This window comes from Grus americana, chromosome 9, assembly GCF_028858705.1.
Source record: "Grus americana isolate bGruAme1 chromosome 9, bGruAme1.mat, whole genome shotgun sequence".
Lineage (NCBI taxonomy): Eukaryota > Metazoa > Chordata > Aves > Gruiformes > Gruidae > Grus > Grus americana.
In genome coordinates, this window is record NC_072860.1 from 23,293,093 (window position 1) to 23,312,576 (window position 19,484).

The 19,484-nt window shown below is 49.7% G+C and overlaps 1 protein-coding gene across 5 annotated transcripts in view; it reads left to right on the forward strand.

Moving 5' to 3' along the window:
- The window catches only part of TNIK (TRAF2 and NCK interacting kinase), a 162,325-nt gene that overhangs the window by 20,196 nt on the left and 122,645 nt on the right, over positions 1-19,484 (forward strand). For all 5 annotated transcript variants that reach the window (XM_054834863.1, XM_054834861.1, XM_054834862.1 and 2 more), the window contains exon 2: positions 8,895-8,960. In XM_054834863.1, the coding sequence (XP_054690838.1) occupies positions 8,895-8,960 (66 nt within the window). The remainder of the gene's footprint in view (positions 1-8,894; positions 8,961-19,484) is intronic.

Below are 19,484 nucleotides of genomic sequence, written 5' to 3' on the forward strand. Positions count from 1 at the left end.
ACTCGTTACCTTTTGCTTGAGTGACATCAGGATAAGATGGAGTCACCTTGTTGCTAGCAGTGCTTAGGTCAGGCTTTTGAAAGAATGGAGAGAAGGCTTGGACCCTTCTTGTTTTGATTGGTGTAAATGTGTAGCTTGTGGATGGTTTTTCCTTAGACTGGGCTGCTCCAGCGTGCCCTGTTGGGGGAAGGTTAGCTTTATATACGTCAAGGTAGTCATTGTTGTCCGCTGCTGGTATCACTACTGCATCTTGGGCTGTGGGGCCCACTGTCTGCAGTGGTACTAATGCATCATCTTGGTTTGGTAAATCTGTTTTCAGATCTGTACGTGTTCCTTACTGGCTTGGAGCTCCCATGTTTCGTATTTGTGGAGGGTGTACAGAATGGCTGCTTTTTCTATTGACAGGGTAGTTGTGTTGGGTTTTGTGTGGCAGGGTTTTGGTAGCGGGGGGGGCTACAGGGGTGGCTTCTGTGAGAAGCTGCTAGAAGCTCCCCCTGTGTCTGATAGAGCCAATGCCAGCCGGCTCCAAGATGGACCCGCCGCTGGCCAAGGCCAAGCCAATCAGCGCCTCTGTGATAACATATTTAAGAAGAAGAAAAACACTTAGAGAGAGAGCTTTTGCAGCCGGAGAGAGGAGTGAGAAGATGTAAGAAACTCTGCAGACACCAAGGTCAGTGCAGATGGAGGGGGAGGAGGAGCTCCAGGCGCCGGAGCAGAGATCCCCCTGCAGCCCGTGGTGAAGGCCATGGTGAAGCAGGCTGTCCCCCTGCAGCCCATGGAGGAAGGATGAGGGGTGTAGCGATTCCACCTGCAGCCCGTGGAGGACCCCACGCCGGAGCAGGTGGAGGCACCCCAAGGAGGCTGTGGCCTGTGGGAAGCCCACGCTGGAGCAAGTTCCAGGCCGGACCGGTGGACCCGTGAAGAGGGGAGCCCACGCCAGGGCAGGTTTGCTGGCAGGACTTGTGACCCCGTGGGGGACCCCATGCTGGAGCAGTTTGCTCCTGAAGGTCTGCACCCCATGAGAGGGACTCCATGCTGGAGCAGGGGAACGATGAGAGGAGTCCTCCCCCTGAGGATGAAGAGGCGGCAGAAACACCGTGAGATGAACTGACCGTAACCCCCACTCCCCGTCCCCCTGTGCCGCTGAGGGGGGGAAGGTTGAAGCCGGGAGCGAAGTTGAGCCCGGGAAGATGGGAGGGGTGGGGGGAGGTGTTTTAAGAGTTGATTTTATTTCTCATTCCTCTACTCTGTTTTGCCTAGTAATAAATTAGATGAATTCCCTCTCTAAGTTTGGTCTGTTTTGCTTGTGACAACAATTAGTGAGTGATCTCTCCCTGTCCTTATCTCGACCTACAAGCATTTCGTTATGCCTTTTCTCCCCTGTTTAGTGGATGAGGGGAGTGAGAGAGCGGCTCTGGTGGGCACCTGGCCTCCAGCCAGGGTCAACCCACCACAGTAGTAAAGATAAACTAGGTCAGAAGAACTCTAATTTTGCATGTGCAAGTGCTAGTCTGTGAGCAGGAAATCTGGAATAGGTCAATGTATTGTAGCTTCATTGGCTTGGCCTCAGCAGAACCAAGTGGGACTGGTCCGTGTATGTGCATGGGGGACTCTTTTCCTTTTCTTCCTTTAGTAGTGGTGTTGGCAATACCTTTGTTGGCTGATGGCTACAAATCCACAGCTACATCTTATATTCAACAGGTAGTAGTTGAAGAAGTAATCCAGCTTTATTGACTGAAAAGCCCACTGTGGTAATTAGTTCTTATTTAATTTTGCTGTTGCCAACTGTTTTGGAAAGGAAAGAGATGCATGTGTGGTGGCTGGAGCTTTACTGCAGCAAGAAGCTGGGGAGAGGAGTGTTGGTGACCTGGGAGAGCTGATTTATGGTTTAGCAAGAGGAGGTGGGCAGAGCACAGAAGTGGCTCTCAGCTGGGGCTGGAGGAACAGCCCCTCATGAGAGGCTGAAGAGGAATGGTTCAAATAGATTTGTAAACAGGCTTCTCAGCTGTCAAGTTGAGAATTTTTTCTCCTGTTAATAACTTAGCCTTGACAACAGTTTTTCTCATGCTGTATATGAGTGTTGTTTCTTGACTAACATCTTCGTTTAAGATATGGAGCTGGGTGTTTGGGGGTGAGGGAGGACAAACTGCTTCTTCAAAATGAAAACAAAGCCCTCGGTGAGTTCCTTATTACTCTTCCAAGTAGAGCAGCTTGTATTGCTTGAGTAGGCAGGAGGTGCAGTGGTAGATGGCATTGATGATAGCTTGTCTTGTGAGTCTCTGGATGGGTGGGCGAAGGAGGGGAAAAGTACCAAAGCTAGGAGTAGATGATGTGAGATTAAGCAATCCCCATGAGGGCTGAATAACATCTAGTAGTCCAGTCTAGTTCTGCTTCCTGACTTGGCTTATAACCAAAGCAAAATATCTAAAAAAAAAAAGAAAAAACAAACAGCACCTGTGCAGCCTTTGAGGTTTTTTGCACTGCTTTATTGGGCAGGCTTAGGACTATGTCTGTGTGATAGGAAGGCAGTGTTTGAAGCTCAGAAATATAATGTCCCCAACCTCTTCTTCTGGAAGTTCCCAGTAACTCGATCAATATTTTGTTGCCTTGGTGTTTGCCTTCCTGCTTTGCTTGCTGTTGTGTGCGGCTATATTAGCAATCCTCTCCTGGCTTGTGCAGTCCATCTTCTATTACTCACAGGGCTGTTAACTAGAAGTGCCTTGGAGATGGAGACAACTAGCTGATTACTAAAAAGCAACTGTGTCTTCAAGTACTCTTCAAACCCCTCCATTTTCCTCCGAACTATGTGCCATTTAGGGTGGCTTCCCCAAGGCGATCTGGACCTTGTTTTGTCAAATCATACAAGTGTTTTGATTCCTGCTGTAGAAACCAGTGTAAAAAGTATGGCAAAACAGATCTGTGCCTTCAGAAGGAATAGCAGTTGACCTCTTTGAGCTTGAGGTTACTCGGGTCCTGATGCCTGGGAGATGTGTATGGCTGTCTACAGAGCTTCTGACTTTGCTAACAGGAAGGGTGGCTTCACAGAGAGTGGCCCACCTCGGGTGTTTGGCCTTGGGAAACAAAATCTGGGCAAGTATATAGTATGTGAACTTAATGCTTGATCCTTATATTTGTTCCTCATAGTGATGTTTTGCATAATCAGAAATGCATTACCCTGACGACAATTTTACATATTGAATTGAATTGCTGAAGGGTTTTTCTGTCTCTCCTGCATTCTTCGCAAAGCCTTTCTCACACGCTGAATTAGCAAGCTTCCTCTCTTGGTTGGATCTTGGTTGGGTTAGAAGACTTGATTTTCTCCAGGCAGTTGTATACGAACGCTACATCTCAAGACAACCGCTTGTGTCGAGAGTGCTGCACGCTGCGGTCGTGCCGAGCTGCATGAGGCTGGGTGGGATTGCGGCTCTCCTGTACACACAAGCTTTCTGCATGCCGTAGCATTGCTATTCATTTACAAGAGCCAGCTGCTTGGGGGGAATGACCCTCTGGTGCTTCCCAGTGTCAAAGTCTCTCCTTGTGACTGCCAGGACTTCTCTACGCAGAGGCACCTGCTCACAGGCAGAACTCACTGATCTGCTGTTGAGGGTCGTGAGTAAATGGCTTGTAAACCTGCTTTGGTTCTTGAGGATGCCCGATCGGTTTAACAGGCTCTCCTGTTGAGGCTGTTTTATTACCGAGCTGTAAGGCCGAGGCTCATAAAATCCTGATGTTTGAAAATGTTAGTTGCACAGGCTTAATTCTTAGTGGAGATTAAAAACAACCTCTCCTAGTGCCATGGAGTTGCTTCAGCTAACTGGTGCCTGGGGATGCTCCTCTCTTACTGACCCATAACTGTGTGCTGCCTCCAGTTACGCAGTGCATTTTCCTTCTCTAGGGTTATAACATTTGCTTAATGACTGGTTATCTCTGTGATTTTTGGCTGCAAGTTGTCATTAGCTGCTCAGAATTGGGGGACTAAGTGCACAATGATTATAGAGGCTCTGATCTCTCATTTCCCCTCCCGTGCATTCACAGCAATCGTAGTTTAATTGGTGTGCCCCTCGGTTCCCCCTGAGCATCTCTCCACTGTCTCCTCATGTAACTCTCTCTGTTACATACCTGTTGAAGGGAGAAAAATGAGGCTCCTTCAAGGAAGAAGACAAGCAAGTTGGGTATACAGACCACGTATAAGTGATTCTTGTATTTGTGGACAGCTGCCTGGCCATATTTAAGGACAGCTAACTGGTGATCTGCTAACGAGGTGGTCACCATGGCCAACACCAGTACACACCTGCAGCCCTCAACCCTTAGCTGAGTTAGCCCTGGATATGGATATTACTCTCTAAATAGTCTCCTCAAACAACGTATTGGCTCTTTTGAGCCTTGGACTTGTTGAGACGTCACGGCGTAGGCGAGGATATCTTTTAGGTTGAGCTCTGCAGGGTCTGGGTTAGGCAGAGCAGAGCAGTTTTAGCCAGGAGCGTGCTCCTGCTGCGAGCCCCACTGCTGTGTGCTCCACGCCGATAAGTCCTTCAAAAGGGATGCCTGTTTTGTTGCTGAAATTTGGATACATCCTGCTTTATCATCCACGTACAGAAGTCCCTTTTCTGATAATGCAGCAGTTTTAAATGTACTGTTTATCGAAATAAAGTGGACTTTTTCCATGATATTTCTGGAAAAGATGATGCTCTTACTTTGTTCTGTGTCCCAGACTGGTTTTAGCCACTGAGACTTTAGTACCACTGATTTTCCTGGGAGGTGGGTGAGGTGTGTAACAATTTCCCACTTGAATTTGAGCCTGCCCTGGCAGCAGCTGTGGAAGCAGGGTGAGATCCTGGCACAGGAGAACTCAAGTGCAAGCCTGTCCGTGGCTGGAGGACCACCAGGTCTGCGCAGCCCTTGCCATGGGTGCCACCACATAAAACACTTCCCATTCCATGAAAGATCCTCTTATTGCGTGTTTCGTTGCTTTATGGAAAAAACCCCATGCCTGAGTTTGCTCCTGTGTCTTCTGGCACAAATTTTGAGTAACTTGTCCTCCTCAACGAGGCTTTGGGTGCCCTGGCAGGTGAGTGGCTGGCGGCACCTTTGTGAAGAGAAAGCTACAGCCGCGCTTTTCTGGGAGCAGGGTGCTGAGCCTGCACCACCCCAGAAAGCTTACTTATTTAGACTAAAAATAAGCCCTTTATTTTCTTAGCAGGAAATGGTCGAGCTATGTATCACTGCAGGTCTAAAACGAGACTAGCTGGTGGTGGGTGATGTGCAAATGCCCTCCGGCATCCCTGCCGCTCTGCAACTGCTGCCTGCCCCTGCCCCTGCCTGCTCCCCCAGAGCTGGTGTGCGGGGCAGTGGGGGCTGCTGGCCCCTGCGGACCCAGGTCGAGGTTAATGTGGGCTGAAACCAGCCCTGCCTTGCCGTGGTGCGTGGGTGCCGGGGTCTCCTGAGCCCAGCCCTGGCTGGCGCTGGGTTTTGGCTCTGCCCTTGCCCCTGCCCGCCTTTCTGCTCCCCTCCTCTGTGCAGGGAGGCTGGCTGGGAGGAGGGAGGGATGCTACCTTGGTACAGGGCTCTCAGCGGAGCCTGGTGCTATACAACCGTACAAATCTTTCTCTGCCTGAAGCTAATGTAGAGCTGAAAATTATTTGTGGGTTTGTCTTAAATACTGGTTCTTTTCCTCCCATTTTAAACAGTGCATCTTCTTTTCCTAAACTAACTGATTTTTTTCAATTTTTTTTCCTTTTATTTATGGTCTTACTTAGTCCAGATGTTTTCAGTTAAAACAAAATACAGTTTGTGGAGGCAGTCTGGGGTGTGGGAAGAGGAGGCTGCCGTAGCAGGAAGGTCGCAGCCTCATGCAGAAGGTGGTAGCGCCAGGCTGGAAGCAGCTGTGTGTAATGAGCTTTGAGGCCACCCCCAGCCAAGTGCAACCCAGCCCGCTGCTGTGAGCCCTGATCTGCAGCGCAGGCTATATTTGGTCTGAGATTACTCCCTGCTTGGCCTGGATTGGTCCCTGTCAGGGCTCTGCGGGGTGGATTGCTTTTCCCCCAGCTAACCTAAAAGCCCCCCATGCAGTTTGCTTCTGTGTTTTCTTCCCTCGCTGTCCACTCCAGCCTGCCCGAGCTGCTGCGGCTGCTCTCTGGTACCATCCTGAGGAGCCCCTCAGCTGGGGCTTTGCAGGCTGCAAGGTGCAGGATGTGCCCCTGGTACCAGGAACAGCTTCTTCCCCAGCAGCCATTTAGATGCAAAGCTCATCTCCGCATAGGAGCAAGTCCAGGAATGGAAAGAGGGATTCCCCCTGCCCCCCCCGCCCCATGCCTGCCCCATCCTCTGCTCTGTATTTTCTGGAAAGGCCATTAACAGCAGGTTACTCCTGGGCACAACGAGTGGCTGCTGCGGAGAAGCGTTGTCCCTCTGACTGCCTGCTGCATGGGCGGATAGGGCAGCGTGGCCGGGGGGAGACATCGGCCCCGGCGCTGAGCTCGCTGCCGGCATTCCCGGCGTGTTGCCATGGCTGTGCTGAGGTGGGGTGGCTTGTGCCAGCAGTCAGGGGAGGAATGTCACTCTGCTGCGAGATGCCCGGTTACCTTGGCGATGCTTCTGGAAAAATGCGGAGAGGAAATGGGGTGGAGGGGCGACCTGCCGCAGAGAAATTGCTCTGCAGGTGGGAGCTGGAGCGGGAGCTGTGGATGGTGGGAGCGGGGGGGAAGCCCTCGTGGTGCACGAGCTGCCCCACCGGAGTGGGGAGCTGGCAGTGGAGGCAGGCACGGGGCTGGGGGCTCTGTGGCCAAGTGATGGATGGACTCGGATAAACCCGGTGGAGCCACACCATGCCTGACGTCCGCATGCGTTAGAGGAGTGAGAAGTGACCTGGGATGGAGGGAGGGGGTACTCTTTGGTTTGAGGATTTGTGGGAAGAGGTTGGAAAACACATTGTGAAGAGCAGTTCTCTTTATCAGGAATGGCCAGCTGCTTCTCTGGATGTTTCTCCAAACCTCCTGATCCATCTGCCCTAGGCGCAGCTTTCTTCCCTCTTAATCTCCTAGTGAATATTCAAAAATAGATAGACTTGTAGCACTGGAAAAGCCTCTTTCAGAGTTGTTTCAGTACTGCAGAGAACAACCCTTAGGAAAGAAACTCGAAAAATAAACAGCAGCTGCTGCCGTGTTTCCCCCCTCTTTTCTCACCCAGTTTGTGGAAACCCGCTGCACCGCCGGTTCCCTTTCCCACCCATTTGTGGCATTTCCCTGCCTGGTACCAAGGCAGTAAAGCCGAGATGCTGGGTGCCAGAAACCTCTTGTGCCTCAACTTCACCCGTGTTGCCTGAGTGTCCGATTGAAGGTCTGTTGGGGTGTATATGCATCAGGGTTGACGTGTCCTCAGTGGTCTCCAAGCCTTCTTCCAGAGCAGCTTCGCCACCCTTTGCTGCAGATGGTACCACCAAAGGCTGAGTTTGGGCTCCCTGGGGATTCCCACGCGGCAGCCTGAGGAAGCTGCGTATATGATGGAGAAATAGGCAGAAGCAGGATGTGGCATTTCTAAATGTATGGGGTGATGAGAGGGGTGGCTGTGACCCTGCCGTGGAGGTGTGCCAAAGCCCATCAGGTGTGCAGCCACGCACGTTCTGGGCTGGGCGGAAAGGTGCCTCAGTCACGTCAAGACTAGGATTAATTGACTTGCGGTGTTATTAATATGTTGAACCTTGCTTCTCAGCTGCTTACAAAGGCCCAGTGTTTGACTTTTGGACCCAGAAGTCATCTTGAACTGATGCGGGCTTTGCAATGAATGAAACCTCTGTGTCCCATGGCGGGGTGGTGGGTGTCCCTCTCCCATCTCCCAAGGAGTGCTGCTGGCCGATCCTCCTTTGCCTGTTAGAGCCATTGATCGACCCGACTGCATCCTCTCGGATCGCGGCTGGCAGTCCTCTGCTCACTGGGACGCCAAGGTGTTGGGTAGCTCAAGTGGCTCAGAATCCAGCAGGGAGCATGGGTGGTGCTGTGGGTGCTGGGGTCACCCATGCAGGCGAGTGGGCTGGGTGGTCACAGGGGTGTGCAGACCCCCAGGGTGCTGGGACGCCTCTGCATCTGCCAGCTTCTGGGGGATCGCGTTAGCCAAAATCGGAGTGATGAGTATGGGAGAAGGAGGAGTAGAAAAGTATGAATAAAGCTTCTGGAAGGGGAAAACCCACCAAGAGGAGAAAACAGGAGCACTGGTTTATTCTTTCCCTACCCTCCCTCATGCCTCTTGGCTTGTATCATCTTTTGACTGCGCCAGTAGGTGTGCTCCGGCTTCTGCACACGCGTGTGCAACTGCCCTTCCCCTAGCTGGGCATGCACGGGGCAGAGGGGGGTCTGGGGACAGGTTTTGGTGCTTCAGTGCCACCTTCCAAATCATTGTGTCCTCATGTAGCACTGCCCTAGTTCTGCTCATCTCAGTTGACAAACCAGAATGTCAATGGCTGGGATGCACCGAACCAAAAATGACATTTAGGCCAAGTAACACTAATGCTGCTGACCTCAGCAACAGACCTGGAAAAACCCTGTTTTGAGCCCCAAAATGACATCCTGTCAGTTAGCTTGTTTTATTCCAAAGTTGATGCATAAGAAAACCCAAGTTTTAATAGTACGTAAATGCTATTGCATTTAAAACATACACTGAGCGTTCACATTTCAAGCAGACGACGGTCGAATGGATCGGTGCTCGCTCACAGGCACCGGGGCAGCGCTGCGCTTCTGCTTATCGTCACTGTCACGCTAATCCCGGGGCTGCCTGAAAAGCTTAAAACACTCAAAACATTTGTCAGTGAAATGTCGATCTGTGTTTGTCGAATGTTTATTTTTGCAGAAATCTATAAGTATTGCTTATTAAATACTATTTGTTTTTTCTTCCTTTTCTCCTAGGATCCTGCGGGAATCTTTGAACTGGTGGAGCTTGTTGGCAATGGTACCTATGGGCAGGTCTATAAGGTAAGGGCTCCACCTCAAGTGATCCTGTTTGCCTTGGCCATGTGTCGAACACGGAGCATCCCAGCACATCACCTTGGCTACGTTTGACCTGGTTTAGGCCTGACAAAAAGCCTTGCTGAACTCTGGCTTTTTGGTCTTATGTGCAAGTACCGTGTAGCACGCAGAGCTCTTATAATAAGCAATTCATATTAGTTCTGAAACTGTCACTAGAAAATAAATCGCTTCTTTTTTTCCTCTCCCCCCAGTTGCTTTTTATTGATTTTATGATGAGGAGGGAGTGAAAAGTCTGCGCTTTAATAGATAAATCTTGATCTCTTCTAAGAGCTGAGTTTATGGCTGCAATAGGCTGCCAAATGGGTTTGCTACAGTCTGGTGCTCTGCTCGCACGCAGGCTGGCTGCCTGCTGCCCTTTCCACCGGCGCAAACCTGCTGCAGGAGAAAAACCACAACAGTCAGTAGGCTTGCTTTAAATTTCTATAAACATCTGGAAGCAGCTCTCCACGTGAGAATAGTGAGGGTGCGGTGGAGAACAGAATTTTAAACCTGTGAACTTCTTTACAGAAATATTGAAAATGTCCACTCTCTGCTAAATTACATCACTTGTCCCAAACACCTCTTAGCTTGGGACATTTCCAGGATTTGTCATCTCAGTGTGTGTTTTTTTTGTGGATGATTCTTGTGGGGTTAGGGAGAGATTGAATTATTTCAAAGTCTGGGTTTATCTGCACTTAATATATTGGTGGGGAGATGTTTCTCAGCATGGTTGTGTGAGGAATTTGCCAAATATTTTGGGTCTGCTGGGAGACAATTTCTCCCCTGGGCCCCATTGTCCGTAAACTTCTGTATGCATGGGCATAAGTTCTGTATATATGTATACTTGTGTGTGCACACACAGAGATCCTGCGTACCTGTGTGCCCATATTCTCTTTTTACTACAGAAAAGAATATATTCATGTGCTCTTGCTTGGTCACTTGGAAGACACAGCTCTTGCCTGTCATACAGTAAAAGACAGCGAACTGCCCCTGCTAAAGAGAAGAGAAAGATGCTTAAAACCCTACCTGTCAGGGAATATTTGTTCTGAATTCTGGTTTCCCCATCCTCCCACTGCTGTAGGCTAACCCCAGCAGTACGAGGATGGAGAGGTTGAAGTGAACCAAAGATGAACTGGCACTTCTGGAGGTTCAAATGTGTAAATTTTTGGACTGGAGTAAGTTTAAAGACAACCCCACAAAAAAACCAAAGAAAAAAGCCCCCCACCACAAAACTGTTCTTATCAAGGTTATATTGCAGGGAGCCTTCCCCTCTGGTATTGGTTGCTTTTCCACCGTGCGGGAGCTCGCGTCTGAACTGTTTTTCTTCTCAGCTGCTAAAATAATGGTAGAGGGTGACCTAATTTTAACTGGTGCATATTTCTAACAATCAGTGGAAACTATGTGCCTTTAACGGCCTTTTGAAAGCGTCGTGTTTTTTGTGGAGAGCAGAAAAGGGAAATAAGTTAGCTGGTGCTGGCGCTGCTGGTCGCACGGCGCTGCTGATCGGGTTTCCTTTTGCTGTGTTGGATTCTTTCAGTGCATCTGTGCGTTACCTCAAAGTGGGGAAGAAACCACCCAGAAACGTCCAAGTGTAGGCTTACTGGGAGGCAAACGCTTCTGTGTTCCCTTTTTCTCCTGCTGTACAAGAAGAAATCCTCCTCTCAACTGTTTTTCACTTGCTGGGGTAATCGGATTGTCCTCGGTGTGATTCACTTGGTACCGGTGCCAAACGGGATGGTGACGGGGTGGGGGCAACGCTGGTGTCCAAACCAAATTAGTAAGTCTTAGTTCAGACTAAGACTGACTTTGGAGCTCTCTTAAACTGAAGTCTTGGAGCAGCACCCGCTCTATAAACAAAAGGAGACTTTGATATAAAGCATACGTAACTGTTTATGGTGTCCCACACTAAAACCTAGCGTGGAAATAAGATCTCTGCGATTCTTTTCCTCCAGATACCACCGCTGTATTTATCTCTTGCAGCAAAACAAATGGATCAACTTTCATGACACACAGACCTTCTGGCTCCCTCCTAAAACAGCCTTTAGAAGCGGTCTGTACCTAGGAGCAGTGTCCTCTGTAGCTAGATGCTCGTTCCACTGCCATTTCAAACCCATCTCGGGTGGGGCTGGGGTTTTCCCACCCGTCTGTGCTGGTGCTACCCAAGGTGCACCATCCCTGTCATCAGAGGCTGTGCCTGTCTCTAGTTACATTTTTTTAGATGTGAAGGAGTAATTCATTGTGGTGACTGCTGTGGTGCTGGCTTCTTAGGCCGGGCTTTGCAGGTCCAACCCCTGTGCTTTCTCCAGGAGCATTGACCTGGTGAGCATCACCTCCCCCTCACATGGCTGGTCCCTCTCTGAAGCGAGCAGAGCAGCTCTCTTGTTGGGAAGAGGCAGAAGTGAGATACTCATTCCAGGAAGGGGAGAACATCTTAGGTTTGTGTGCTGCAAGACTGCCAAAACAGGACTGCAGCTATGATGTGTCCCCCAGAAAACCTGACTTAGGAGCCGGCTCTAAGACTACTGCATGGCCATGTTTGTGATGGAGGCTACAGGTGTCCTGGTGGTGACCAGCTGGCCTGCCCAGGACCTGGAGGGACACGTGCAAGGTGCGAACCTCCCATTGATCCCATGGGATGGGAGTGCACGGTTATGTTGTTCTGACAACTGAATGATATCGCAGCATGAGGAGCCTGAGAAATGTCTGGTAGTACCACAGTAACAGGAGCCATCAGAGCAGTGGTTCCTGGAGCCATCCTCAGGATGCGCTGTGTTGGAGAGGTTGGGGAGCCCGTGCCACAGCACGTGCCTTCTCCTTGCTCGTAGGAGACACGATGTTTTGGCCAAGTCCGGTGCACGTTAAGAGCTCCCAAAGGCAGCGCACCCCTCTGCCAGAGCGTGGGCACTGGCATGAAGCTGGCTGCACAAGTTGCTTTGATCCTGCTTTGTGGGTCGTGATTTGAAGATCCCTTTCAGGTGGTACACAATGCTTCTGTACATCAAAGCCTTGTTCTCTGAGGCTTGTGCTCCAGAGGCAAAGGTAACTTGTTCAGATTGATGTCTGTGTTTTCGAGGAAAGGCCTTTCTTTGCTCAGGACTGCAGGTTAAAACATTGCTCTGGTGCTTCCCGGCTCTGGCTGTGCCCCAGGGACACCTGGACGCTGCAGGAGCCCTCAGCAGCGACCTGCTCGGCTTGGCTCTCCTCTAACCCTGACCACGAGCTCTTCACTTTGGATAATTGCAGAGAGAAATAACATTCCTTGTTCACTGCGTAACAATCTCTTGTGAATAGCTTGATTTTTATTTTAATGAGGGACTGTGCTGGTGATGGTTTATCTCTCTAATTGAACCGGAAGCTTTTCTTTATTTTCTAATAATCCAGTGTCTAATGTTACAGATTGTGAACTCTTTTTGATAAAAGACTGAGAGCTTGCTAGCTCCTGTGCCTGACGTTGTTGCAGTAGGGGATTTTTTGTGTCCTTTGAATTTTCTCTTTTTTATTTTATTTAAGGTGTTCAAAGAAATGGCTAACAGGAGTACAGGGAGTTGGACTTGGGGAATGGAGCCATTGTCTCAGTATTTTTTAGCAGGTAGCTGATGGCTGAAAGCAAAACTGTAAACATAAAAATCACTAAGACCCTTTAGAGCATTATCTAAAGTGTGAGGAAATGCTGCTTGTATGTTCCAGAACATTATTATCACTGCTTATTTCTACTTTGCATTAGAGAGCAAGCAAAAAGTCCTTACAATACTGCCTGTGCTTAGATTGCCTGGATAAATCACGGCATCAGGGCCACAACCGCTGGTGTGTCAAAGGCCAATAAATACGCGGGTTGAAAGTAAAAGGGCCACTAGGTTACTCAGAAATACCTTTCCAACAGGTCATGACACAGCTGGAAGAAGACATGCAGTGGACTACTGAATATGTTAGTAACCAAAGCAGTCCCCTGGTGTTTTTAGACCTGCCTGGCCATGGGCATTCACACGCCAGCCCGTGCACAGCATCACCAAAGCAGGATTTTGATGCAAGTCTTTGCGGTAGTGGGGAAAAAAAAAAAGTAAATAGGTCAGATGGGAACCTTTGCCTCTCTCATCTTGTGTAGTCTTACAACATTGAACAGGAAAATAAATGCTGTTGAGATTACATACTCACGTGCTTCTTCCCAGCTGTACCAGGAGGACAACGGTCATTAATGCCAAGTGCTGCTTTGCTTAGTGCCCTGGGGATGCGGCTCTCCATTTACAGCTTTAGCAAGGCTTTATTTTACAGGGTACAAGATACAGTACTGTGGGCTAACTCCATAACTGCACAATAACTATTGATTGTTTAATTAGCTGGTAAATGCCGTATAATCGCTAAGCCATTACGCAGCATTATTCTGCCCTCTAATTTAGAGCGTGTGGGATCTGCGAGCCACAAGTCTCAGAGCTGTGGCTCCCGGGGAGCTCCTCCACCATCATCGCAGGACGGGCTAGAGCAGGGGGCACCCCTCAGGAGCCACCTCGGGGTACCACCAGCCACCTCCAGGCAGGGCGCCTGGCCATGGGCTGTCCCCGTCCCCTGCCAGCCCGAGTTAGGCGGCCGTTTGAAGAGGACATGGTTTTTGCAATTGCTCTTTGTTGCACTGTGTGGTGTCTGTCTGGGGTACAATACATGGGGGAAAAGGATGAAGAAATGCATCCCAAGGTCTTTTGTCAGGGTTTGTTTATTTACTTATCACCCAGCTGGCATCTGCCAGAAGCCAGGACTGATCCACCTGGAGGCAAACCCCCAGGTTTGACCCAGTAGATGAAGCTGTTGAGGTGTGTGGGTATGAGAAACTGAATAAAGCATTTGAAATCCAAGGTTGCCTGTTGCTGGAGAGCTGGGAGCAGCAGGGCTGCTGAGACACTTTTTGGAGACTGAGCCAAAGCCCTGAGAATGTCGCAGGCACAAGCCTGTTCTCGGTAACGTTGTCCCAGAGTCTGCAGATGCCGAATGAGGAGGGATAACGCATGTCCTGCCCTCCCGCGTGCTGTTTGTGCGCTCCCTTGCGCGGCAGCATCCTTCCTCCTGGCACCCCTGGGCATCCCACCGCTGCAGGCTGGTGGGGTAGCAAGTGAATATGCGAAAGAAAGGCTTCTAGAATGCCTTTTTTTTTTTTTCTTTTGCATTTTTTTGGAGGGGAGGTATGAGAAAATAACTGACATGCAGTCTGTGCCGTGTTTGGCCTGCCTGAGGTCTGGCTCAGCCCGGCTGCTGCTGATCAAGCGCCGAGCCCTTGCATCAGCCCTGGTGAGAACAGAGACTCTGCAGGTTCCTGGGTCATTATTAGCAGTTCAGATAATTAGCCTGAGTCAAGAATGACATTAATTGTTTTTAATAATCAGTTGTTTTATTGCCTCTCTTTCCAAAAGCCTGATGGTCAATAGTTTGATAATTAATCACTGTTGCTTTTAGCCGTGTGGAAGAAGTTACCATGCTGCACACAATTAATATTTCCTGGGGATTGTTGCTGTAAAGAATTAATCTTAGTTTACATACACAGCTTTTATAGCTGAAGACTGACTGCTGTGCCTTGCTTGAGAGTCTGAGCTGAATGCATGCAAACCACGCACGCTGCCTGCAGACCGGGTCCTGCTGCTGGCCACCCCTCGTCCAAACACCCATCCTGCGGTGGTAGCTGCTGCATGGTGGTCCTCAGCATGCTGGTGCGCTCGGTGCTCGCTTTCACAGGCCACCGAAGGAATTCAGAGCTCTATCATCTTGCAGTCTTAACAAACAGCTCTAACCCTAGAGAGCCAGCTATTTGAAGGTGCATTGTGAGCATTTCTCTGTTTCCACCTTGTTGTTGTTCATAAAATGAACTGTGGTGGTGTGAGGTTGGGTGTGACTTGAGCCAGATAGGTTCTTCTAGAGTCGTATCCTTGGCTTTGAGTCCTTCTTTTTGTTTTCAACCACTCCAGAGATTGCTTTTGCTGCATGGCAGGGCAGGCTGAGTGTAGCTGTGTGTATGTGTATAGCCATCCCTTCTCATGGTCCGATGGTCGCTGCAGACTGAGGCAAACACGTGAGGGGTTGGTACCCTCTGATTTGGGTAGCTCCCTGGCTTTCCCCGTGATTTTGGAGCGTGCTCCATGGGGCTGAGGCAGGGAAGCACCTTGCCTCTGCCCCACTGGGGCAGCAGAGCAGTTAACCAGCGCTGATGTGCCCATCCAGGGCTCTTCTTTCTGCTGGGATGGTTTTGGTGGTGCCTGGGACCATTCGCATCCACGTCCAGATACCGACCCATGTGGGCAGGGACCGGCCGCCTGGCATCTTCAAGGTCGTGCAAGGGCTGTGTGAGTGTGAATGGATTTACGAGACTTACAAGCTGCTTTATAATCCTTCAGTATTACAAGCACAGTATTAAATATTAAGCCATTGTTTCCGCTGGGATGGCTCCTTGTGCCGGCGGAGAGGACGGTGGTGCTGCCATGTGAGGATGCCGGGGTGGGGGGTCTCTGCTGCTCCCGCAGGCACCGGCTCGCGGGTGGTGCTGGGCTTATCATCAGCTCTTACTGGCTCACGGGAAGGGGCTGAGCTGGCATACTGGTGTGTGATGATGCAGGATGGCCTTATCAGAAGGAAAACGGGCGACCTCAATTTATCAGCTTCCCGACGATGTTAAAATATCTGCAGAAGAGAAGGTCCTTTCCTTGCTGACTCAAATGGGGTGTGTGTGTTTCTGAAATGAGGACTTGTTTTTGCCATGCAGGCAAGGAAGTCTTAACTGGAAAACACTTAAAATGATGTTTCACTCTTTTAAAAAAAAAAAGGGAAAAAGAAAAAGCTTTGTTACCAGAGCAACTGGTACATCTTGTGCTGCTTCATTTCTCTGAAACACAGAGAGAGCCCTCAGCCCTCCCTCCCCCCAAGAAACCAGCCCACACACACCCACGCACCAATATGTCACATTAACTTTGCTGCTTTCTGAATAATATAAGGGAAAGGTGTTTTTTACATTTCAATCCTATAGAACGCAGGTTATAAAAGGTGATGAAAAATGTTCCTGTATTGCCTCCCTTTTAACCTCTATTCCCTTTCCTCCATCTGGAGTTTGTGATGGGAAGGGGCAGGGTGAAGGTCAGGAGCAGCCCAATGCGTCTGTGATGTGACGGTTGTCCACTGTCCCTTGCGTTGCTGGGTGCTCTGCTTCTGTAAATACCGCACAATTTCACAGGACAAAAAAATATCTGCAATGGCATAAGGGGGAAATAAGCTACCTTTGAAGATGCTAAGTAAAGTCAATGGTGCTCTGCAAAGCTTGGGGGGATGTCGTGGTGGGTCTTGCAACGCTGTTTGTGTAGGTGCCAGGCATGGATAGGGATGGAGGGAGAGCCTTCTCCTTGACTTGTGGAGATGAGAAGATGTTCTGTGCAAGCACCTGCTCTGCAGAGGTCATGAGCAAGCCCCGTGTACAGTGCCACCTTCTCCTATCCCGTGGGAATGACTGGACTGGTAAATCAGACCTGTCTTTTCTCAGGTCTTCTGTGAGGGCACTTAAAGCAGGCCAATTCACTGGTTGGTCTGTACAGCCCCAGTATCCATAGGTTTCATGGTTGTGGACCAGTGCTGCTGGATGTGCGGCCTGTTTTACGCAAGCAGAGCTGCAGCAGAATAGTCTGGGAAGGCGAGGATGTGGACGCACGTATTTAATACTGAGGTCTGAGAAGACTCGCTGCCTAGAAATCTTCAAGCTTCCCAGGAGAAATTGGTCCATCCGTGAGTTGTCAGGCTGGCCTGTGCTTGCACAGCCACTCTTGAGGTTGTTCAGAGTCCTTTGACTTCGGTCAGCATCTTTGGGTCTGATCATGGTGATGTACCTGGGCACCAACTGCACTGCTGAACCTGCATCTTACTCAAAGTAGAAGCTGGTACCTGCTGACTTTTGTTGTTGTTGACTTGTTTATAGTGTTTAAAGTGTATTGGGTTAGTCTAGTGAGTTGGATCCTAATGCAGTGCACAGGAGGCCTGAGGCCAAGTCCCCACTGTTGCAGACTTCTCCAGTGACCTTTTCTAAGTGGACTCCTCTCTTTTCCTTTTCCATCCCTGTCCTCATTCCTCTCCCCATAAAAGTGGAAAAAGGGCAAGGCCAGGGTGGTCTGGGGGCAGCGGTGGGAGCTGTTTGGTGGTACCAGCATTGGAAAGCCATCTGTGCGGAGATGGTGTGCTGGATGCCCCTGCGCCAACCTTTTGAAAGCAAAAGGTTGAGGGTGAGGCTGGTTCCCAGAGGAGCAAAGTACAGCAGCCGTTAGTAGGTCAGCTAAGCAAAACAACCTAAAGAAGCACTGAAAAGTAGGTTTCAGAGCTGGGAAGTATTTTGTTCTTCCCGGCTCTGAAGGTGCCACTCTCAGCTAAGAAGGCAGGAGAGGACTTTTTGGAAGGTTTAGAGAAGGGGATGGGGGGAGCAGTAGCCCATGAACATTGGTCCAGGCTGTGTATTTGAGGCATTTGCAATTGCCAGAGCGTTTGTCTTCAGAGATGTTTCTTGCTTGTCATTTTTTATATCTTTTCAAATTTTGATGCAGCTTGACTTGCGGCTGACTCTGAAGACATGAAGGCAAGTGATGCCTACGGGGAGCTGGTTGCAGCTCTGCATCTTCTCCTAGTTACGATTTGAAGGCTCGCTGCAGTGAGAAGTGTGTCTCTCTTGAAATATGCAGTTTATTCTTAGGTTTACCTGGGAAGCCCTTTACACTAATTCCCTAAGGATGGAAAGTGCCAAGCAAACACAGCCTGCTTCCAAATGTTGTGGGTTTTTTTCTTCCCCTCATATACGAATGGCAGATTGGCGTAATTTATTTTTTTTGTTTAGGTCTTTACATTTTGTGTGTGTGTGTTTAGATCTCTGAATTCTTGTGTTTGAATGTGCTCGTGGAAGTGTGTGGCTAGGAGCCCAACTCCATCCTCACGTCCTCACCATGCTGTGCTTGTCCCCCAGCCCCTGTCTCCCTCGGCTCCCTGTGTAGGTTGCCGACAAGGAGGTCAGTTAGGGCTTTGGATGATGCTGCAATCAGCTGGAGAGGGATGCGGGGGAACCTGAGCCTTTGTTAACACGAGCTGTGATGATCCAGCCCAGGCAGTCCTGTGTGGTACCATGACCATGGCGAGGTGCCACAGCCACCCCTCTCTCCCGGTGCCTCAGCGGGGATGCAGGGCTCAGTGCTTGCCCGTGGGTGCGGAGCATCCCCGCCTGTGTGCTCGGTGCTGCACGTCCCAGGGCTCACCAGCCCCTGCCAGCGGTCATCTGCCTCAATCATCTGACCTACAGACCTGTGTGTTGATGTCCCAGGGATTACTTGTGTTCTCAAACTTCCCCCCCCAAGATTTTTTGCTCTCCACTGGGGCAGAGCAGTGCTCTTAAAGAAGTAGCGTTGATACGTGCTCCTTTTTCATGCGTCGCCTTAGTTTTCCCAGCAGAGAGGACTTGGAAGTATGGGATGTCTCCAGGAGACTCAGCTGTTGCCCACAGGTCTGCAAGGGAGTGAGCAATCCAGGTGCTGGGTTGGGGATGGTGGGCTTTCTCTCGGTGCATATCTCTGAGTGTGGTGGTTGGACTCGGGGGCTGTAGGAACCTCCTCTGAGTTGTTGGGTTACATCGGTTGTGAGGTTGGGGGGTTTCACCAAGGGTCACATCAGCATCGGCAGCAGGAGCACCCTGGAGTGGGTGGGAGGGATGCTGCTCTGCCCTGGTATCTGCTGTTTTATAGGGGTGCTTGCAACCTGGGGCAGTGAGTTTCCAAAATGAGTAGCCTTCTGCAGGTCATTATTACTATTTTTTTAATCCACTGTAAAACTGAACCTGACAGCGAATGATATTGAAATGACCTGGACGTGCAGGGGCCAAGAGGGACAGGGAGGTAATCTGGCCCAACGTGTTTAAAAATGAGAGTTGTGGAGGAGAAGGGAGCTGCATAAAGGACAGAGAATTGGATTTCAGATGTCCATAGTTAATTTTACAAAGCTGCCTGCAAGCCCAGGCTGGAAGCTGTGCTGGCTTTGTTAGCTCTCCACGGGCATTAAAGATCAAAAGGCAGAAGCACCTTATGTGGGCAAGACCCGTTAGCACGACGTGCTTCTCATGCTGGAGGTGATGCTTCACCTCGGCTGCAGGGAACAGCCGATGCACCGTGCTCCCGTCTGATTGCATTTCAGTGGGTGCTGCCTTAGCTTGATGTAATTTTTTTAATTTTTTTTTTCCAGCTAGTGCTGGGTGGGGATATTTTTTCAATAAGTCTAGCTATTGAGTTCCAAATAAACAGATAGTGTTAGCTCGTTACAGTTCTTCTACTCCTTCGAGAAATAGTTATTAACAGGGTCAGTGTGAAGAAATGTATTTTGTGTTTGTCTGCATGGTATCTAGATCAAATGACATCAGGCTTATACAGTAAAACAGCTACATTAAAAAAAAAAAAAATTAACTCGTGGATGCCTCCTGATCGGTTAAAAGGTGTGATTGGTTCCTCAAGG